General features: G+C 45.6%; 1 protein-coding gene across 5 annotated transcripts in view; it reads right to left on the bottom strand.

Moving 5' to 3' along the window:
• The window catches only part of NR1H3 (nuclear receptor subfamily 1 group H member 3), a 51,524-nt gene that overhangs the window by 10,467 nt on the left and 17,466 nt on the right, over positions 1–23,591 (bottom strand). For 4 of the 5 annotated variants that reach the window (XM_032782203.2, XM_075065342.1, XM_032782201.2 and 1 more), the window contains 5 exons: positions 15,203–15,444; positions 13,777–14,043; positions 9,562–9,770; positions 9,032–9,211; positions 8,498–8,597 (listed from right to left, as the gene is read on the bottom strand). In XM_032782203.2, the coding sequence (XP_032638094.1) occupies positions 8,498–8,597; positions 9,032–9,211; positions 9,562–9,770; positions 13,777–14,043; positions 15,203–15,320 (874 nt within the window). In that variant the 5' untranslated portion in view covers positions 15,321–15,444. Of the gene's footprint in view, positions 1–8,497; positions 8,598–9,031; positions 9,212–9,561; positions 9,771–13,776; positions 14,044–15,202; positions 15,445–18,517; positions 18,541–23,591 lie in introns of those variants that run through there. The other variant, XM_075065341.1, reaches the window with a different exon arrangement.

Below are 23,591 nucleotides of genomic sequence, written 5' to 3'. Positions count from 1 at the left end.
CCAATTTCCCCATAAAAATTAATGTAAATGGTAGGCGGTGTTAGGTTCTAGGGAATTTTTTTCCCAGACAACTCTCTATATAAGATTATATATTTTATATATACATACCCAGTATAAGTTTTAAACAATGTAATACTGTACCCAGCAATGATGATGATGAAGCTTGGTTGAGGGAATGGAGGCAGAGCATGGGATATTTCCCAGGGAATGCCTTACTGCTAAATGATGAAGTAGCACACAGCTGAGCCCTCAAGGGTTAACACATTGCTGCCTTGTAGACTGAGGTTACATTAACAGACACAGAATGGCAGAGAGAGACAGACTGTGTGTGTGTGTGATGCACATTGCCTCTTTAAGTACAATGCCTTTTTAAGCAGATCAGCAACCTTGCTCAATCCTGAGCCCTGTCATGTCCATCCAGATCTGTGGAGATGGAGGGCAGGAATGGGGGAAGGGGGACATCCTGACATCAGCATCCCTCCCCCCCAAGCAAACAGGAGGCTCCTGGGACAAGCTCCAGGGCAGGTGCAGCACTGGGCAAGTGTGGGGAGGGACAGCTGAACTGCACAGCAATTGATTGCAACAGCTGTCCCGCAGGCTGAGGGAATTTAGGAGAGCTGATTTGGGGGGGGGGGGGGGAGGCTGGTACACCCTGGTTCCAAGCCCCCACCAGCTAGCTCCAATGGACAAAGCAGGCAGCTGCCAAGCAATGTTATAAGGGAGCATTGCACAACTTTAAATGAGCATGTTCCCTAATTGATCAGCAATGAAACAACATTAAGTGAGGAGTTACTGTATTAAGCTTCCACTGTAATTTCAACAGTGGGATTTTCCATTGTAGGAAGGGCTGATAGCACAAGCCACAGCTGTCAGTCCTGGGCAGCTGATAGCAGGAGCCCCTGTTCTCAGCCCTGGATGGTCGACAGCGGAAAAGTAATGGACCTTATTACTGCAAATAATTATCCATTATTTTCTGCAATTTCCCCCTCTCCTCTCCCCTCATGACTTATCCACAAGTTAGCCACAATTTTTGGACAATCATCCTGCAGTTCAAGTAGGGCCTTAAAGATACAGCACTAGATCCCTCAGCATTCTCCATGACTGATGATACCTCAGCCCACTCTCTTATTTCACTGAACAAAGTTAATGGAACTGATCCCTCAGGACTCCACAAGGGAATGGGATGAGGATTGATGAGTCATTTCCCATCACTCCCAAAAGGAATAACTGGAGTTGTTAAATAATTCCATCCACACTAGAGTTAGTAACCACAATATGATTAAATTCAACATTGCCAGGGGAGGCTGGAGAATTTACCAAACAATTACTATGGTGCCACTCACTATGAGAAAGTGAGATTTAAAAAACAGAAACTTGAACCGAGTAAGTCAAACAGGCCCTAAAGCAAAAATGAAGAAATTAAAATCCTTAGACTAAGCGGCCATTCAAGTGGTCAAGTTCAAGAGGTTATTCAAGCCACTGAGCCTCTAGGAATGGAAATCCAACCCAAATAAAGCCAATAGAAAGGAACAAACTACAATAAGTATGATGGAAATGAGGACTAATATATCTGCTGGACCATCAGGGAATGATGGGAACGTACTGCAGAAAAACTAGATTTCTCCACATTAGTCTTCACCAAGGAAGGAACCCTTGGATCTACTCTTTCCAAGTAATAAAAATGAGGCACACTCAAAAACTGAGGTGTCAGAAAAGTAGGTATTAGAACAAAACATCAACAGCCTAGATGGCAGAGTGGGATTAATGCACTAGACCTAGGTGTGACGTTATTGACATGAATTGTGACGATAGAGACCATTGTTGCAGACAAGGTCCTATAGTGGCACAAAATCTTGTACAAAGGAAGTCAAGTAACATGTCTATGAAAAGGTTATGGTTTGCTGGTTATGATTATGCTATCTGTATGCATGTATCATTTTTGTATTTAAAGTTAAGTATTGGCTCTATACTGCCTGTATTTCAAACTTGTGCTATGCTTCGGGTGACACCCCGACAGTTTGGCATCAGCACTGCCTAGCCTGCTTGATGGCCCATTAAGGACCATCAGCTACACAACTGACCCACTGAGAGACGGCAGATATACCTTATGACTCAGCAAGGCATGCAGGAACATGCCTATGGAGAGAACTCTGCAGCTTTCAAGCCATGTGCTGGGCAGCTTGTGTTTGAAACAAAGGAAGCACAGGCCGCATGGCAAGAGACTATAGAAGGCAACTGCATCCCCTCCATCTTATCTTCAATCCTGCTTCTGACCTCCAGAGGAACTATGCTTGAAACTTTTTTCTTTTACTGGGGTATTGGTTTTCATAACCATTCATCCCCATAAGGAGCAGTTCTGGTGGTGATACTGGGAAACTGGAGTGTCTAAGGGAATTGCTTGTATGACTTCTGGTTAGCCAGGGAGTAAAACCAAAGTCCTCTCTGTTTGGCTGGTTTGGTGCGCAAAGCATCCCCAGCTTTGGGCTGTAACTGCCCTGCTCTAAGCAATTTGTCCTGAATTGATATTCTCAGTAGTGTCCAAAGGCCGCTTTGTTACAGGGGTGTAGTCCCCAGCTTGTGGAGTTCCATTACAAGATCAGAATTTCAGCTTTCATTTAAAAAGTTTCAAGCCCTCACGGTCTCAAGCAAAAGCTTGATAACATGCACTGAATGCAGCCCATGTCTATCTGAAAAAATAACCCCAAGAGGTATGAAGTAGAGTTTGAGTGTGTCTACAAAATAATAAAGAGTGCCAGCTGATATAAATGACTTCCTCCTTCAAATCAGCCTTTGTCAAAGTCCCTCACAAGACGTTATAACAGAAATTAACACAAGCGGTGAAAGGCAAATTTTTTATGTCATGGCTCAAACTGGCTAAGATACAGAAAACACAGAATAGGAATAAATAGGTCCTAACAAAGCTAGACAAACATCCAATGGCAGATTACATGCATTGTTGACAGGTCCAAGTTGGAAAGAATTATCTGAACTACTTATACACACTGCTGGATTCATTGTGAGCAAGTCAATGAAGATTTCTGCTCAGTGTGCAATAGCCAAAAATAAACAAATGTTTGGATGCATAAGGAATGAAACAGAAAGTAATTCTGAAATTATTATAATAGCTTTTTTTATAAATCAATGGTATACCCTCACCTAGAATACTAGAATTCCATTCTAGTTCTATACCGGGGTCAGCAACCTACAGCACGCGTGCCACCTTTGGCACGCGAGCCGATTTTGCCTGGCACGCAGCTGCCAGACAGGGTCCTGGTTGCCGGCCAGCTGAGTGAACGGAAACCCAGGCCGGCAGGAGGCTGAGTGGGGCCGGTGCGCCCCTCCAGTTCCCCCTTCACCACGCTCGGATTCTGTGGCTCCCAAGAGTGTGAGCCGTTGGGGCACGGGGCCCTGAGCCTGCTGTGGGAGGGGCGGCGGTTCACACTCCCGTGAGCCGCAGAGCCCGAGCACGGCAAGGGGGAATCCGGGGGGCGCACGGGGACCGGTGCCCGCGTGCATCTGGTGTAGGAGGCGCCCCCCCTCGGGGGGGGGGCACCAGGCTGCAGCCTAGGCAGGTGCACCCCCTACCCCCCTCAGGTTCTGTTCTCGGGAGTGTGAGCTGCCGCTGCCCCTCCCACTGCCTCAGCACTCCACGTGGAGTTCTGCCTCCACATGGAGTCAGCGTCTGAACAGCATGGGTCTGGTAAGGGGAGTCCCGGGGGGCAGTCAGGGAGCAGGGGGAGGGTTGGATGGGTCGGGAGTTCTGGGGGTCCTGTCAGTTGGTGGGGAGTGGTTGGATGGGACGTGGGAGTCCCCAGGGGTCTGTCTGGGGGCACGGTGTGAATAAGGGTTGGGGCAATCAGGGGACAAGGAGCAGAGAAGCTTAGGTAGGGGGTGGGGTTCTGGGGGGCAGTTAGGGGCAGAGGTCCCAGGAGGGGGCAGTCAGGGGACAAGGACCAGTGGGGGTTGAGAGTTCTGACCAGGGCAATCAGGGTGGGAAGTGGGAGAGAGTAGATGGGGGTGGGACTAAGGCAGGACTCTCCCTTTTTTGATGAAATATGGTAACCCTAGGCAAGGGGGAAGCTGGGGGGCACATGGGGGCTGGTGCCCACATACATCCACTTCAGCCTGCAGGAGTCCCCAGGGGCGCTGGGCCGCTGCCTGGGCAGGAGGGGTGTGGGGGTGCAGCTGCTCCCCGCTAGCGGCGCCTCTGCCTTTGTAGGGCTGCTGCCTCCCTGCACCGCGCCAGCTCCTCCATGGGTGGGGCTCGCTGGTACCGCATGTGGGACGCTCTGGCTCGCCAGTGGGCTCCAGAAGGCATTCCTCCCTGCCGAGCTGCTGCAGCAGCCCAAGCCTGGCAAAGCCAGTGAGTGGACTCGGGGCAGGGGCCACCTGAGTGGGGTGGGGAGGGCTCACGGGGGGGCTGTGCACCCTCCAGGGGAGTTCAGGGGGCGGGGACGAGGGAACTTGGTCTGGGGAGCAGCCCCTGGGCATGGCTGGCCCCTGGGGTCTATAAAGGCTCATTGGGATTTGCCCCTCAATGGACTGATGTGCAAGGGGCACAAGGGGGGTGCAAAACATCTTTGAACCGGCCCTGCCCCAGGGGGTGCGTGCACCCCAGGTTAAGAACCACTGCACTAAACTGATAAGATCTGCATTTTAATTTAATTTTAAAGGAAGCTTCTTAAACATTTTAAAAAACTTATTTACTTTACATACAACAATAGTTTATAGACTCATAGAGACCTTCTAAAAAAGTTAAAAAGTATTACCAGCACCCAAAACCTTAAACAAGAGTGAATAAATTGAGACTCGGCACACCACTTCTGAAAGGTTGCTGACTCCTGTTCTATACAAACGTGATCATGTTGGTATAAATACGGGTACCACTGCAGGCAAGCTGGAGTGAAGGGATGAGGGTTTGTTTTTTTGTTTTTTTTTGCATTTAGCATCAAATGCAAAAACAGTCATTCTAACTGCATTTGGCAGTGAGTTCCATTGTTTCAGTCCAGCTCAGATGAAGGTTAGTCTTCCACAAGCACAAGTTTCATGCTATTTGACAAGGTTTTTTGTTCCAGTTGAAAATATCTGGTGTGGGGAGGTTGTGGTCAGGGGAGGATAGAGAGAATCTTTCAGGTAACTAGGGCTAATCCCATTTAGACAAGATTGGGGGGGGGGGTTCATTTTTTAATCTATCAAAATCAGATTATTTCTAATTTAAATTAAATACAGGTTCATTTTAAAAAAATAAACCTGTAATTTAAAATTAAATGTGAAATTGACAACCTATGAGAAGGCATAAATGTATTATCTACTAAAATCCTTTAAATTAAATACAAAGCAGTTCATATTTGCTACCAAGTTTTTTAAAAAGTCAAACTACTGACTTGCTGATAAGAACCCAGAACCAGAGTTTGTTGAATGCTAAACCAGCTTTCGACAGCAGTAACTTCTTCTGCAAATATAGAGAGAATATTTTCTTCACTTCAATTTATTCTGTTCAATGACTAGTTAAAATTCAAAATTTAAGAAATCAATGGGCAGTTGAAAAAGTAGGAAAGTTTGTTCTCCTCTTCCAATCTATGAATAGAAACTAGGTGTGAGAGGATGAAATCTACTAGTTCTAAGTCTTGAAGGACTTGGTGACCAGTAATAATTATTTCAATTCACTTTCTACAGATAATTCTTCCTTTGTTTAATTAGTTTTTAAAAGCAAAATGTGTTTTGATAAAAACTTTGATACTTTTCCTTATTTTCAGCATAATTAAGGTCATAACATTTAATAAACTAAATTTAATTTTTTTTGTGTATTTGTAATTGAATTTGAATTTCCATCCAAATAGAGCTCAACACAAATCACAAGTAAAAAATTAATAATCATCTAGTAAATAAGAAATACATCTTGCACCATTTTTTAAAATAATAAAAAATGTAAAACTTAATATGAATAAATGTAACTTTATATAATATACATTTATATAGCTTATAGCAGTAGTTCTCAACCAGTGGTCTGGGGCCCGCCAAGCAGGGCCAGAGTTAGACTCGCTGGGGCCCTGGGCAGAAAGCGAAAGCCCCACTGCATGGGGCTGAAGCCTGGGGCCCTGAGCCCCACCACCTGGAGCTGAAGCATAAGCCTGAGCAACTGGGGTATGGGCCCCTGGGCAATTGTCCTGCTTGCTACCCCTTAATGCCAGCACTGGCTTTTATATGCAGAAAACTAGTTGTTGTGGCACAGGTGGGCTAAGGAGTTTTTAGAGCATGTGGGGGTGGGGGAGGAGGCTCAGAAAGAAAAAGGTTGAGAACCCCTGGCTTACAGTGTATCCCTTGGGTTAGCAAGGAGAAGCACCAAATTTAGCGTAAAGGCTATATTTAGTTGCAAATCAATTTATTTGAGATAACTAAAAAGTACAAATGCAAAACGTGATCAAAATCTATTAAAATCAAGGTTTCCTGCTTGCTGATATAAATCATAATCAAAATTGATTTAAATCAATCAAACTGTGCACATAGGGCTTTGAAAATCAGAACTAGTTTTACTGGGGTGCCAGTGCAGAGAGTGCATTCCGGGGTGATCTGTTCCTGGCAACCTGTAATACTGAGCAGAATCACTGCTACATTGTGAATTGGCTAGAGATTTTTCAGAGCATGTGTCTTTCTTGATAGATATAAAGGATTGCAGTAGTTAAGCCCCACAGACCACTGTCTCCAGAACTGAGTCCTACAAGATTGGGCATAATCTTCTGGCCATATGCAAATAAAGTGGTGTGTTGGAGAGTGGTTGGTGGAGGAGAGATTTGCCACTATCGATATTCCAGCAACAGGACTCCCATTATAGCCCACAGGAAATGATTCCATTGAGCAACACATCTTCTGATACGGAAAGTAATCTGAATGTCGGGAAAGTTTTCCTAATTTCATTTCATTACTCCTAGTTATAGCCAAGGGTTTGAAATGAGCCACTTGGGAAACAGGACTGAACAGGGGGCAGCAATCGCCAGGGGAGGAAGAGGATGAAGGGCAATGAGAAAGCTACAAAAGAAGGGCAAGAACAGAAGTCCACAATATTGCCCTTAGGGGGTAAGTTTAAGGACCATCTTATTCAGAACCTTTAGACAGTAAGGCCTTCAGGATCTGTTAACTTTTTTAGTCTGGTCATCATGTACGTGGATAGGCTTATAGAAAACATCATAAAATCCATCTCTGACAGGATGCTGATGATGACCTGTTTATACAGACTCTCAGTAAATCTTGCAAACATTATAGTTTGCCACTGGCAAACTAACCCTCATGGATGAGTCAAATCAAAATCCCCAGAATCAACAGTCTTTGGGAGAACCCCAAGAGCATAAAGGGAAATTCTTAGGCATACTGAGGGGGGAACTTCCACATACAGGCCTCAACAACAGGCACAAGTTAATGGCAGATACTCCTGAGATACAAAAGTAGGGGATGGACAGCAGAAAGCCTGACTTTTCAGAAATGATTAGCACTCTCAGCTTCTATTAGCTTCAACTGGAGTTAATGATGATCAGCATTTCTGAAATACCCAGCCTTTAGAATATTTGAAGCCACAGAGTAACAATGACAGTTCTGTAGCACTTTGCACCTCACACGGGTCTCCTAATGTCTCAAACTGATCCATGAGCTACAGCATAAAGTTCACTTCACCACCACCACTGTATAGCCATCCTACTGTCACCTCTCCTACAGCTCCCAACCTGAGCCAATACAACACAGAATGTTCAAACAAACTAGCCCTACCACGGCCATGCAAGCTGTATCTCCCAGAGAGGTCTCCATGAGAGAGGCAAGCATTATGCAGCACAGCAGCCTCATACTCCAACAACTTAGCACCAGTTTCAGATAATAAGGCAGACCATTACCCTATGTTCCCTAATCCTGTCCTCTCACTCCTGCCCCCTGCACCTGGAAAATCAAGCCCCAGAGAGGATGCTGTGAACAGTTCACTGGCAGGTAAGTAATATGGATTTCTAAGCAGTCACAGCAGCACACATTAGGTTTCTGAATCTCCAGCTCCGCTCACTGAATCTAGATGCCTTCTATGCAGTGACCATTAATGATAATGCCTTCCCTAAACTCCGCTTCTCAAACCAGGTAAGGCAGCCGAAAGCAGCTATATAACCTAGAAAGAGTTGAGGAAAAAAGCCTCTCTCGTTATTCCCATGGGACAGTAAAGACAAGATCCTGTCTCTTACATTTCCCCAATATGGGGCTGGAAGGGGCTAGGAGATCATTAAAGTTCGGCATCCCAATTTTTTCTACAATCTTTGGGGCTAGTACCTGAACTGAACTGCGACTGCATGTTAAGTGGGAACTGAGGTGCCAGCAGCGCATTGCCAAGTTCCTGTTCCGAACCATCTATACCTGACCTAAGCCCTGTACCTGGGTCCGGAAGCCTGCATTACAAAGGGTGGGACAGCATGGGATAGAGGGGAGAAAGGCAAAACCTATCTGCTGCACCAGCTGGGCTTTAGCTCACCTGCTTTGGCAAAGTCATCCCGATTATAGCTCAGGTCCTTCAGAAAGGTGATGCTTTCAGTCTCTGGATTGTAGCGCCGGGATGTCTCCAACAGCATTACCTAAAACACACAGAGCCAGGGGGACACACTCACAGCCTGACTGTGAATCCAGCAAAAATGTTACAGAAGCTACAGCTTGTCCTGAAGCATCAATGTAGAAAAGTCACCTACTCGCCACCATCCTGTAGCCCTCTAAATTACAGAGTAAATCCTGCCCCATCCTCAGCAGTGCCTTCTGCAGAGATAGGCTGCACCTGGAGCAGCTGGGGGCTCTCTCCAGCCAGTGCTCTTGCCCTATTCCCTACTGTACCCCATGCTTGGAGAGGAAGGCACTGGAATAGTGGTTCCATACCTGAGGTTCCTTCCATCTCTCCTCCCCAGGGCGATTGCTCAAACCTGACCCAGTATAAGCCAAAGGAGAAAAAAATCCAATCCACCCACCAGAGAAACATACTTCTCTACTGGTGTCAATAGTGATGTGGTTGGATTCTCACCTCTATGGTGGATGTCTTCAGCAGAGCAATCTGGTCTTCCCTGGTGAGCTCCAGGAAGCCAGGCAGCTGTTTGGCAAAGTCCACAATCTCTTGCACAGAGATGATTGCAAGCTCAGTGAAATGAGCAAAACGCTGCTGCCGTGCCTCACGGTTATGAGGGTCTGGAGCCTGAGGCCATGGCTGAATGAGAAGAGACACAAAGGGTGAGAAGGAACAGTGAAAGAAAGGAATAAGGAAAAAAAAATCCCCCAACCCTCTACCTTGACACCTCCACATACAATTAGGGCATGGCCCCCACCCCTGCGACACCCCTACATTTAGCGCTTAACCCCCTCATCCCCTGCACTTCCCTACGCTTAGCACATGTTCCCTGCCCCATGCAACTCCTCTGTAAATGTAGCGTATGACTCCCAGGTCGTGCCCCCTACACTTAAGGGCACAGCTCTCCTGTGCTGCACCCTTTCACTTCGCACATGACCCCAGCCTCCCCTTTCCCTCTGTATTTCGGAGTCTGCCCTTTGAGCCTGTACCGTCACTTTGAGCCTGTCTGTGAATGAGCGCTGGTTACACTGCTGCTGAGCTGCCACAAGCTTTTCTATCATGCCCAGCTGCTCAGGTGTCAGTTTATAGGGGGTGATGGGCGGAGATGGGGGGTTTGGGCGCACAACCACTGTCCGAGCCTGATCATCCTCCTGTTTCTTGAGCTTCTTCAGTCGGATCTGCTCTTCGGACAAAACACCTAAAAGGAGGAGACAGAAGAGGCTGCAGTGAGAGAGCAAGCAATGATGCCAGAAGCAAGGGGCACACAGTGGACTCAACTGCCAGATACAGGGAAACACAGTGGACACAACCAGGGCAAAGATGACGGCTGCCTTTCTGTGCCAGAATGCAACCCTGAATGCACCCAGAATTCACACCCTACACATAGCTTTGTACAAAATATGCCTTGTAAGGTATCACAAACTAATAACTTGCTGGTCAATATCCTTATGGTGAAATGTAGGTAGCAAAATTATATGTAAAGTTATGATTTCCCCCAAATGATCTTGGTGGCATATGTTCAAACCCACATAGCCCATATTAGGCAGAACTGGTCAAGAAGGTCTTAAACAAAGAAATGTGTGTTTACCTCAGTTTACATATAAGGTGTAAACAGGATCCTCAGACAGCAAGAGGGGGAAGACAGGAGACAAGGAAAATCTGCATTTCAGCAAACAGAGATGAGAAGAAACAGCATGCAACCTCTTTCACCCCCAGACACCATGTTGCCTTCTTTACTATTTGAATGAATATTAACTATGGGCAATCCTCAAGAAAATGCATTTCAAAGTGTAACTGAACTATAAAAGTGAGAGACAAAAACACCCAAGTTATTTCTCCCAGTCCATCTCTCTTTCCTACCTAAGAAGACAAAGGAAACAGCCTATGGACTTTGGGACCAGCTCTTGGCCTGAGAGTTTGATCAGCAACATACTGAAAACATGTGGTAAGGGATTTCACCTTGAACCAAGTCTCATTTGTTAAGTTTATGAAGTGTTTTATCTTTATTTTTCTTGTAACTATTTTTTACTTTAATGCTTCATTACTTGTACTCACTTAAATCTCTCTCTTTGTAGTTGAATGAACTTGTTTTATTCTTTAATTAAAACTAATCCAGTGTAGTGAATTGTTTGGGTAACTCCATTTAAGGTAGCAGACTGTTGTATGTTGATCCCCTTACAGGGGCAATGGACCTAATATATCTGGACTATCCAGCAGAGGGCCGGTCAGTACAGAACACACACTTCTGGGGGAAAATTCATGACTGGGAATGTGTTGGGGTCATCCTGCAAGTAGTAACGAAGGCTGCTGGAAGCCAGAGTGCAGCTGGTGTTTGCTGACACACTACTGGAGTCAGAGCTGCTGGACCAGAGCTATGGCTACGCACAGACACTCAGAATGTGACCTATATGCTATCTGTGAGGAGCCCAGTTTGGGAGCTACAGCACCAAAGAATTGTGAGGCACCCCAGGTCTGGACTGTACCCTAAGATGTCATACTTTCCAAATGTACATAAAATAATAGGACTGGAAGGGACTTCAAGAGGTCATCTAGTCAAGTTCCCTGTACTCAAGGCAGGACTAAGTATTATCTTGCCATTATCTAAATCGTTGATGAAGATATTGAACAGAACTGGACCCAGAACTGATCCCTGCAGGACCCCATTTGTTATGTCCTTTGAGCTTGACTGTGAACCATTGTTAACTACTCTCTAGGAACAGTTTTCCAACCAGTTCTGCACCCACCTCATACCAACTCCATCTAGGTTGTATTTCCCTAGTTTGTTTATGAGAAGGTCATGTGAGACAGCATCAAAAGCCTGACTAAAGTCAAGGAATACCACATCTACTGCTTTCCCCTATCCACAGCTTGTTACCCTGTCAAAGAAAGCAATTAGGTTGCTTTGACACAATCTATTCTTGACAAATCCATGTTGATTGTTATTTATCACATTATCTTCTAGATGTTTGCAAACTGATTGCTTAATTATTTGCTCCATCATCTTTCCAGGTACTGAAGTTATGCTGACTGGTCTATAATTTCCCAGATTGTCCTTGTTCCTGTTTTTATAGATTGGTAATATATTTACCCATTTCCAGTCCTCTGGAATCTTTCCCGTCTTCCATAACTATTTTCAGATTATCACTAGTTGCTCAGACCTCTCCTGAGTAAGTTCCTTGAGTATTCTAGGATGTATTTCATCAGGCTCTGTGACCTGAAGACATCTAACTTGTCTAAGTAATTTTTAACTTGTTCTTTCCCTATTTTAGCCTCTGATCTTACCTCATTTTAACTGGAATTTACTATGTTAGATGTCCAAGCACTACTAAATTTTTTGTTGAAAACTGAAACAAAAATATAATTTAGCATGTCTGTCATTTCCACATTTACTATTATTGTCGTTTCTCTCTCCCCCTCCATTGAGTAATAGGTCTACCCTGTTCTTGATCTTTCTGTTGCTTCTAATGTATTTGTAGACTGTTTTCTTTTTACCCTTTATGTCTCTAGCTAGTTTAATCTCATTTTGTGCCTTGGCCTTTCTCATTTTGTCCCTATATACTTGTGTTATTTGTTTATATTCATCCTTTGTAATTAGACCTAGTTTTTGAGTTTCAGATCACTGAAGATCTCCTGGTTAAGCCAAGGTGATCTCTTGCCATACTTCCTGTCTTTCCTACACAGTGGGATAGTTTGCTCTTGTGCCCTTAACAATGTCTCTGAAAAACTGCCAACTCTCTTGACCCTTAGACTTGCTTTCCATGGGATCTTACCTATCAACTCCCTAAGTTTGCTAATAAGTATATTTTAACATATGTGATACAGGTTGTAGGCGATTGTAGAAAACATCCATTTGTGCCTGCTCCCAGTTTTGGTTTGTTCCACTGCCTATATAGTTCTGTTCTGCCAAAGGATCCATGCATTCATCATGAAGGGCAGGGCCTATGCCTTGCTACACCCTTGCATAATTCATGCAGATGCCATGGTAGGGGCTCACCAGCTTCCCCATCAGCCACTGTCCAATATATTCTGGAATCTATTACTACAAGCACTGTCCTATTTGGGTGGCTCTCCGTTTGGGGACAAGGGAGGCTGGATTTTATTATTGCTTTTTCTTGTTTTGATTTTGCTTTACAAATAGTTTGTATCTGTGTTTCCCCAACGGATCCAGAGACAGGAATGGAATGGGCCCAGGCTTGGCAGAACAGTGCAGATGATGGAAGGAGATGCAGCCCAGTTATTTCCCCAAACACAACAAGTAGATGTTGAACCACTAAGAGGCCATCTGGGATTTACTTGCAGAATGTGAGTGAGATGTGGGGACAGGGGTAGTTTTGCTGTGTTTTTTCCAATCAAGTCTTGGGAGTTTGAGTGATGGTGTTGAGGCAGAATTCATATGGCTACACCAATCCCAGTGCAATATACACATTGATTTAGGGCATGGCTCTGTGTGCTATGGCTCACTGTGTATCCTTTTTCACTGCTCTGGGCTTTGGGGTGTGGGGAAAGGGGAAACCAGACAAGCTGAGTATCAACTGAGTTTCTCTTGGGCCGACATGTCCTATAAGGTGGCTTGACATATGACAGAGCTAGTTCTCTGAGCTGTCACTGAAAGGTGGGCAGGAGCACTGAGGGACTGTACCAGGTGGACTGAGCTCCTGCTCTACACCAGCAATGCAACAGAGAAGAGCAACTCAGTATAGGAAGTAAAATTGATTGCCAAAACTGGGCATGTGTAAGTCCAGTTGCAACAGTGTGGCAATATTTGTGCACTTGTTACAAGTTCTGTGTGTGGATGCAACGTGTGTAATAAGCATGGCAAATGCTTGCAATAGTGCTGACTATGCAGACAGCATAATGACGCTTCATACACTCAAAATCACAAGGCAGTCAGCTTGCCAAGAACTTCATTGGTGTGTGGGCAGCTGTGCCTCTGAAGGTTATTTTTAAATTGTTTCAGAGTAAACAGTTCCTTTTCCCAGCCACGTAGATACTAGGCAGCATGGCCACTGTATGCACCCACAGCATCAATATCTCCACGAACAGCCTCACCGCTCCAGCACAGCCCACAATAACTACATCCCCACAAGTGCTTCTGCACCCACGCTGCTCCTGCATGCCCCCCTCCCTTGCACCCGCACTGCTCCAATATGCCCCCCTCCCTTACACACGCACTGTTCCCACATGCCTCCCTCCCCTGCACTCACACTGCTCCCGCATGCCTGCCTCCTGGCACTTGCGCAGCCGGCACTCCTGGCACTTGCGCCGCATGTACATGTCCATTTCACACTTGCCGCCGTTCTTGCAGACATACTGGGCACCCTTGATGACGCTGCGGCGGAAGAAGCCTTTACAGCCCTCACAGCTCAGCACGTTGTAGTGGAAGCCTGAGGCCTTGTCCCCACATACACTGCACACTTCATTCCCCAGCATCTTGGGGGCTGGACCCTTCTTCCGCTTCAGGGGTGGATTTTCTACAGAGATGGACAAAGAGGAAGGATAAGAGAAATGGGGGCTGTGAATAGGCCAGGACATCCAGTTCCCTAGAAAAGCCAGTGTCCTAGCACAAATCCACTCCCACTCAGCTGAGCTCACAAATCCGCTCAGCTCTCTCTCACTCTCCATCTGAATGAGAGCTCCTTCTCTTACCCAGAGCTACTAGAGATATCAACTGCTGTCCAAACCTGAGCACAACACTGCTCTCATTTTTATCCCAAATTTCAGGCTTCTGGGGGATGGAAATGGGGAGAGGCAGCCCCTGCTGCTTCCAGCCCCAAGAGTTAGATGTGTTCAGACTAGATACCCTTTTGCACTTTCATCTCTCTGTAAGTCTGACAAGGTGGGATTGACCTTCAGTGGCATATGAAAGAGCTGCAAAAAGGAGAAGTCCAAATCAAAAGCCAAATCTCAAACTGCACAGAAAAATCTATTCTTTCAAAATTTTTCTCTGGTGCTCTCACTTCCACTCTGCACCCTCTGCCCCGCCACCCTGAGGCAACAATGGGCAATGCTATATACAGGTGTTTGAAGAGCAAGACTTCAGCACTGCATTACCTCAGTAGCACTCAAAACCCCATGCAGATGATATTGAAATATGGCTCAGCACCCCAAGAGTCACAGGAAAAGAGGGGCTGAAATGAAAGTGTTACGGAAAACTCAGACTAAAGCAGACAAACCCATGAAGCGAAGCCTTGGAGAACCAGCCAAGAGGGAAAATACTGCAAAAGTGGGGGCACATGGCACTAACTCAACTAACCTTGGATTCCTGAAGTGTTCTTATCTTCTACCACCTGCGCATAATGCCCCATGCAAGAACCCTCCCATCAACTCCTAAATCCAAAGATCTCCTATGACTGACAGAAGTCAGTCTTTTTTATTCCCTGTGGGCTCAGCTACTAGAGGACATCATCACACGCACATACACACACAAAGCCAGTACATTACAGCACACCTGTTGTCACCATTTACATCCTGGAGAACCCCATCCTCTCTCCCACCAACTGACAACTCTTCTACTCCCTATCCCATCAAGTGCCCTGCATGTAATGGATCAAACCCTAAGCAACCATTATGTATGTGATTCAGTCAGCACACCATCTTCACACTGTGTGGATGTCACAATGACCGCCTTACCTGCATGCTCGAGGGGGATCTCCGAGCCATGGAAGAGTGAAAACCCTTCCTCCTCCATTTCAAATACACTTGCCACCCTTTTCCCATGATCCTGTGCAGCAAGCTGTGTGGGACCCATGGGATACACTGGCGAGACTCCCTATCATTTCATCTCTGTAGCATGGTTACCGCTGTGTGTGATACTGCAGAAGTCTTCAAGGCTGTTAGATTCTCTCTGCTGTTTAAAAACTGACTGGACGTGCCTGTGGAGAAAAACTGAAGCATAAGAGGAAAGAATTTAATTGCAGGGGCTACCTATCCAGCTATACTTTGAGGCTTTGCTCCATCATTCACACAAAGAGACGATCAGCCTTGTTATTTATGTTTATTTCCTTAAAACCCTATGTGAATGTGATGAAAGTTACAAGATTTAGCAGACCCTGGAGAATGAATTCTCTGTTTATCCCCAGAATATACACCACTGCAGGACAAGCTTTCCCTACCACACACATCACCACTGAACCTCAGCCCTGACCTGCAGGGACATCCCCAAAGTGTGTGAGAGGGATATTCCAATCTCCATACCCTTTGTCAAACCTGCCAATAAGGTGCTGTAAATCAGTGCCAGCTGTGATGGATTTTGTGATGTGCTTTGAGGAGCTCACATTATAAAGAATGTAAGGTCTTTACAATTATATCGCAAGAAAATCTTCATTGTGACACTAACAGCTGCCCTGTGTTGTGCTCAGGATCAATGTCATTTAACGCAATGTCTCTCAACCTTTCCAAACTATTATACCCCTTGCAGAAGTCTGATTTGTCTTGCATACCCCAAGTAGTGCCCTCACTTAAAAACTTGTTTACTTTCTCATTTTTACCATATAATTATAAAGTAAATGAACTGGAATATAAATATTGTTCTTACATTTCAGTATATAGAGCAATAGAAACAAATCATCGTCTGTATGAAATTTTAGTTTGTACTGACTTCACTAGTGCTTTTTAGGTAGCCTATTGTAAAATTAGATAAGTTGATGTGCCCCTTGGAAGACATCTGTGTCCCCTAGGGGTACAAGTGAGAACCACTGATTTAGAGCACAGGTACAAACTATAGCAGGAGATAAAACTCCTACATCAGGTCTATGGAAAATGGCTATAATCCTTCTTCAGGCAAATGCATTCACCACCAAAGATGCCATCTGAAGGGCTCCCCTCAGACACCTGGGAAACACAAAGTCCACATCCATTGTTTAAGTCCACTACAGGGGCAGAGCATCAGTCTACAGCCATATTGAGAAAAAGACCTAGTCAAATTTCTCAAAGGGTCTCATCTATACAAAGAGTTGGACCAGTTTAACTAGACTAAGTTTAAATCAGCGCAAACTCCTAATGTAGACCTACCTAAACTGGTTTAATATTCATGTATCAGTTTAGCTTAATTCAGCAATTTACCAATGCAAGTTTAAGGGTTACAGCAGTTTAAGTCCATCTATGTTAAGAGTTTGTACCAATTTGATTGAATAGATTTAAAATCTATCTATTTAGTTAAACTAATGCAACTTTTCAAAGACAATCCAAAGACTACTGCAATGTCCCAATGGAACCAACAAGCATAAATTGAGACATACTGTTGAGTTTGTTGGACCCTTGCCTGGTACCATTATATTTCGACAGATAATAGATGCAGGAGGTTTAATGCCCACAGGCCATATTAAAACATGATCTGTATAGATAAGGCCTTAGCCTTGATCTGAACAATGTAAGGAGTAGAGAGTCCTTCTCCCTTTGGTGCACATATTCATTAGTCCCTGAGCGACTGGAGAAATAGATACTCCAGAAGAAATACAATGGCAGCAAAATGGAAACCTGTGAACTGGCAGAAAGAATTAAAAATCCCTACATGCAGGATAGTGAGCTAATGTATCTGGGTTTGGGAAAACGCAAGAAGGCTCCCATGCCTTTATGCCCAAAGGCACAAAGTGGATAGTTACAGCTGGCTTGAAAACCACTCCGATGTAAATGCTGTAGTGAACAAAAGTCCTCTGGGGATGGGATCTGTAGATGAACAAACCCCACACCCACAGTTTGCTCTTAGTCCCACATTTGCTCTGCACTGACACAGCTGTGAGCAGCATGTCCAGCCACGTTTGGGTGTGATAGGCAGAGACCTGAGTATACTTGCTCTGAGGATAGTCTGCTGAGCACACCATTGTTCATGAATTTAAAATTATGAGGAAGATTCATTCAAAAAATATTAATTATTTTAAAGAATTACCCTATAGACCACAGCAGCTCTGCGAATATTAGTAGAAGGGGCCAGTTCTGTAACTGAAGAACTGAATGACTGCTTGGGCTCCTGTTACTTTCGATGATTAAGCACCCCAGTGCAGCCAGCCTATGTACGCTAGGAAATAGGGAAGAGGACCAGACACCCCAGAACCAAAGAGGAGGACAGGGTTATCTGCCTGGTGAGATTTCCAAAGTGACATATCTTCAATGTCCAAACAGGTTTAACTCATGTAACAAGAGTGAAACTAGCTGTTGGCTGGGTATTTTGAGCCCAAAGAGAAGTTTCTGACAGAAGAGACATGATGCTCCCTGTCTGTGCATGAATAGTCTTCAGTTATACATAGGAAGAGAGAGCAGAGGATGCCTAACTTTCCCAGTGCAGGGAGGCAGGGACAGAGAAGCCTTCCCCAAAGCACTGTATTTTCCTTTTACCATTCTGAATCCAGTAGCAGCTTCGGGCTGATAGTGTTTGACCTAAATGCCAACCATAGCATCTGTGTACTGGGTGGGGAGACTGAGTAAATAGGACCTTCCAGGGCAGGTAGGGTAGCTATAGCAAAGCAGCCCTGGCCGTGGACCATCAGTGGTGACGGAGATGGAAGCCTGTACAACAGAGTAATGGGGGCTGATTTTCATTTTCAATTTTGTAAAGTGTCTTTTCTAATTCCTCTCTCTCTCTCTCTCTCATTAGGCTGGAATCTCTGTGCGCTCACTCTGAATACAAATAAATGATTGTCTTCATGCTATGAAATCACCTCAAGTGTCCCCATTCCATGTGGTAACTGTAGGTCAGAGTCAGAGAGGTGGCTACTTGCCTCCCATCTTAACACAGGTCTAGGCAAATCCTACCAAAAGCTGGACTTCTACTCACCCTACAAGTCACCAGGAGATGTCACAGGAAGCAACGTAAAGATTTAGGGCTGAGTTTTCAAAGGGTTGAGGTTCCACCTCCCTTTTTCCCCAGCAATCGGGTAGTTAAGAATTGTAAGTGCCTAGATTTGCACCTAAAACTCAACTACACATGTAAAACTATGATGTTAATTGTACCTGCAAAAAGAAAACTTTATCTTCTTTATACAGCCTGCTGTGCTGCCCCACCTATTAGTCCCAATTCCTGGTGCCAGTTCTGAAAACCAGAGCTGGCAAAATGGTAAAACAGGGCAACCCCTCACTCCCAAATGCAGCATCTGGAACAGAGAAATCCACTGAGCGCAGCCTCCAATGAGGAAGTCAATCTAGGTGAAAGGCTGGGGGAAGCAGTTCTCCCACAAACTGTCATTCATGTCTCAGATCAAGGCGCCAAGCACTTCCGAGATGTGCTGGCACCAGTTTCTTCACCCTCCCTTCCCCCCCGCCACCCCTCCCAGAGACAGCTGAACAACTCAGAGACCGAAAGTCCCAAGTTCAGCTCTTTGGTAACCCTTGTGTTTCAAACTGTAGGCAAAGTACCCATAAAATATCATGATACAAGCCACAGCATTCAGCCTTGTCCCCTGCAGTGAGTGCTCACACCCACAGAGCCCCTGCAGCCAGCATTCCCACTCCCCTGACCAGGGCTCCACTCCTGTCCCACACAGAAACTCTCTATACAGCCAGGGCTCTTATCCATTCCTTCACAGGGACTAACCCCCACAGCCTGAGCTCTCACCCCATCCCACAGGCAACAGTCCCATTCCAATTCCCAAGAGAACTTCCCCTCCATTTATTCTGGAAATCTTCCATCTGATCAGTAATCAAGAGTCACAGCTGCCTGGGATATGTCTAAATTCTGTCCTCTAGCCACAAAAAGATACAAGTAAAGGAGATGACCTTGGGCAGAGTACAGTTTGTGCACAATAAGCAAGTAACCCAGAAGTAGTCACAATGACTTCTCCCCTGCTAAGCATGACTGCCTTTCTCTCTCACCCCCAATTCCACTAACTCCCTTGGCCTTCCTGGAAGGACCAGTGCATTCTGGGAGAAGCCCTGAGCCTCAAGAGCCAAAAGCCTTCCTCAGAAAATACAAATCAGCCTTTTACATACAGTCCCTGTTCCAGGCATGTGTTCCCCTAAAGAGAGCCTGGGAAAAGTGTGCTGTAGACCACAGAAGGAATGAGAAACAAAAGTCAGCAAGAGTTGGAGGAGCCTCTTCCTTCCCAGTAACAGATGCTCAGAGGAAGTGCTGAAGCCTTTTAGGAAGTTTATGAAAATCTGTGGGGTGGTACAAAACATGGGATGCTGACCAGAACACTATGTCACTGCAGCACTAGCCAGCCAGCTGTTGAAAGAATGGGTGTGCATGTGCATGACAGAGGGACTGCCCGTGTATGCCTCGGGCATATATGTGCATCCATCCATATGTCTGTTAGCATAAACGTGCCTGTATGCTTCTGACCTGGATGCACTCCCCTGTGTGCACGGACACTCTGTCAGAGAAACTTTCCTTGTGTGTGCGTCCATGTGTTGTGACTGTGCTTGCAAGCATGTCTCCCCATATGTGTCAGTGGAACTGTGCCTTTGTGTGTACTCCTGTATAAGGAGTACACACAGGAGCCTTTGTGAATATGACCAAGTGAATGAGTGCATTTGATAGATAGTCCTAGCTTTCAAATGTAGACACTTAGGACATGTGCTTGAATTTCCTAAATGGGTTCAAACTTGTAAAATACACATTTGAGCATCAAAGAGCCAATTTGATCCTCTCTTTGGAAGCTGGGCCCACAGTACCCCACAAAAAGTTTTTTGAAATCTTAATTTACAATGGCTCAGCTATGACACTGTCATGTTCACAGAAAACTGGCTAAAGGTCCAAATGGCTGAGATAAAGAGCAAAGCATTGGGTTGGGGTATGGATCTAGTAGAGTCCCACAGAGTAAGTGTTACAGCACTATGTAGGAGCTTGCAGTGTGATAGGACAGCATAAAAACATACACAGGAAGACCCATTCTCTCCCATCAGAAGAGTGGATGGTGCCCAGTGATCTGGTGCTCTGATGAGCACCTTCTCTTTTATACTATCTAGCAGATTTTCACAAATTTCTTAAAAGGCCTTAGTATTTCCTCTGAGCAGGTCTCTGGAAGCAAGTGGTTCTTTCCAGCTCTCACTGGTTCGCCTGTTCCTCCTAGTCTCTATAGCACTCTTCTCAGGCTCTGCTGGTGAAACCAGAGTTGAGATTGGTCTGATTTAATATCATCAGCAAGTATCTGTTAAGAAGGTAAAGAGTATGTTAATGACAGGCATAGATCATACTAAACTGAAAGGAGTTGCTAACACCCTGTCAGGACAGAGAAATAACCCAAAGGGACCTAGAGAAATTAGATACATAGGCAGAAAATAAAGTGAGACTCAGCCTGGAGAAACACAGCTAGTACTTCAGGGGAAAAATAACTGAATACCCAGATCCGTGATGGGAGGGAAAAACCTGGAAAGCAGTGATCCCTAGTGATAGTGGACTGCACACTAGATAGGTGCTCGCAATGCAAAAGGGTAGCATAAAAGGCAATTCAGTTTTGAAGTGTATAAACATTCCCGGAGCAGGGGGATAGCCCCGCTCTGTACAGTTCTGGGAAAACAGAGATCAGCTCTGGGTCCTGGCCTAAGGTCCTGGAGCAGACAGAGAATAGTGTCTCCCTATATGGCTTTCAGGAGACTCCATCGGAAATAATGTAGCAGTTTTGACATCTCAGTACCAGAAAGATGTCCACAAACTGGAGGGAGTACAGAGATAAGCAACAGAAGAAAGAGACTGAAACAACTAAATACAACTTGTCTTATGGAGGGCTGGAGTGGGGGCAGGGATATATAGCAGTGTACAAGTACCTGAGGAATGTAAATACCAAGGAAAGGAGGACTTACTTAGGGTGGGAGATAGGATGAGTGAGATAAAACTAGGAAGGGGAAATTTAAGCTGAATATCAGGAGAAAAAAACATCTCAATAGTAAGATCTACTAGACAATGGAGTAATTATTCAAGGAAAGTGGAGAAGCCTCATTACTTAAGACACTGAAAAGCAGACTCGCTAAAGCCCTGGAACTTTCCCTCAAGGGACTAATCCTACAGAGAAATAGGAGGTGTGAACTAGATGAACAAATGGGATTCATTCCTGCCTTTCATGGTGATGATGCAAAAAATTGCCTACAGCTTCCCAACAGCCTGCAGATGCAACCTTTGCAGATGCAACAGATGCAACCTTTCCCCCAGCCTCTGTCAAATGCAGCAGCCTGTCCTGTATCACAAAGCAAAGCAGGGAAAGAATGGGACTGTCAAAGGGAGAGTCAGGTTATTCCAGGCCAGGATCAGACCTGGGGACTTTTCCTCACTCCACATCAGTGTACAGCCTCACTTCTGGCAGCTCCTGCACTTCTACCCCTGTAGGCGTCCCACTGACCATAATATCTCACATTGTCCTAAATCCTTCAGTGAACAGGGGGCTATTCCCTTCCAGGAAAGCCAATGGGCATCTCTGTACTACGAATGCTCATTCCCAAACCCCAAAGCAGACTGGATTCAGATGTGGCCAACTCCAACCTCACAACAGAGCCCACAAGGTCCCCAAAATTTAAAAAAAAATTAAGCCACCCAAAAACTGCCCTACAAGCAGCCTTCCAGCTCACCGACTTGGTCCTGCAGCAAAGCCTCCCTCCTGCCTGTCTCTCTTGTTAGTTCCTTTTTTCCTGCAGTGCCAATGGCTGAGGTTTTGCCTTTGCCCTGACAGTGATCTCCCACCCAAGGCCTGGGAGGCCTAAAGAGCCCGCAGCAGCACAAGGAGTGAGAAAGAGTAAGTGAGTGAGAGTACTTTCAGGCCAGTGAGTTCTCAGAATGGGCTGTGCTTTTCTGCTCCCTCCCTCACTCTCTCCCTGTGTGCTGCCGGATGCCCTTGGTCCTGTAACTGAGAGAAGGAGAAAGGAGAAGGGGTTACTCCGGTTCATTCATACTGTACGCAGGGCTCCTTTGGCCTCTTTTCCTGTTTGCCTGTAAACGCCAGCTCCCCTGAATGAGTGAGCGAATGATGACGAGAAAGGCTGATTTGTTCCCTGTGGCTCAGAGTTTGGGGGTGAGTTGGAGAATGGTGTCAGGATTTCATACAGTCACATTTACTGGTATGGAGTTTCTCATGGTATCATCTGCCCAAACTCTGCTAGCCCCTGGCAGAGAGCTCAGTCTGGGTCTGGACAATGGCTGCCTCAGGGCTTGTCTACATGAACATTTAGTTCACAGCAACCTGTGGTACCAATCAATCCCTCAATATCTTGCCATGCACTAACTGTCCATGTGGACCCTGCTGACATGCACTAAAAGTTCCTTGGTGCCCTATGATCTACGCCCACTTTGAAACAGGACTAGATCAAAGTGCACTGAAGAACTGTTACTGTGCATCAGAAGGGTCCACATGAACAGTTAGCGTGCATCAGGTCAGCACAAGGTAGATTCATACCCCAGCTTGTAACAAACTGTATGTTTGTGTAGACAAGCCCTAACTCAACTCCAGACTATTCTATTTGAACTGGGATTTTATACCATACCCATCATGTTGGGTTCAGAGCCTCATGCAAAAATCTAGAGCATATACGACCTCAGGGAGAGCAGAAATCAAGGCATGTATGGGATTCATGAAGGAAGATGTTATGGTGATGATCCCTGACCCTCCCTCCCCACACCACAAACACACGTGATGGAATAGGAGTCACCCCTATCTCCACAAGAGGAACGTCTCTCACAGACACAATCCCAATTCAGTCCAGCTGCTGCTTAGAAGCTATATAGGTCCCTGCAGCACCTGCACGGGAGAACAGCAGCAGAGCCTGCTATTTTGAAACTGGGGGTATTTCTACACTACAGGATTATTCCGATTTTACATAAACCGGTTTTGTAAAACAGATTGTATAAAGTTGAGTGCACGTGGCCACACAAAGCACAATAATTCGGAGGTGTGCGTCCATGTACTGAGGCCAGCATCGATTTCTGGAGCGTTGTACCGTGGGTAGCTATCCCATAGCTATCCCATAGTTCCTGCAGTCTCCCCCGCCCATTGGAATTCTGGGTTGAGATGCCAATGCATGATGGTGCAAAAACAGTGTCACAGGTGATTCTGGGTAAATGTCGTCACTCATTCCTTCCTCCCTGAAAGCAACGGCAGACAAT

The sequence above is a fragment of the Chelonoidis abingdonii genome, chromosome 4, assembly GCF_003597395.2.
Source record: "Chelonoidis abingdonii isolate Lonesome George chromosome 4, CheloAbing_2.0, whole genome shotgun sequence".
Classification (NCBI taxonomy): Eukaryota; Metazoa; Chordata; order Testudines; family Testudinidae; genus Chelonoidis; species Chelonoidis abingdonii.
This window is presented reverse-complemented; position numbering and strand designations above follow the sequence as displayed.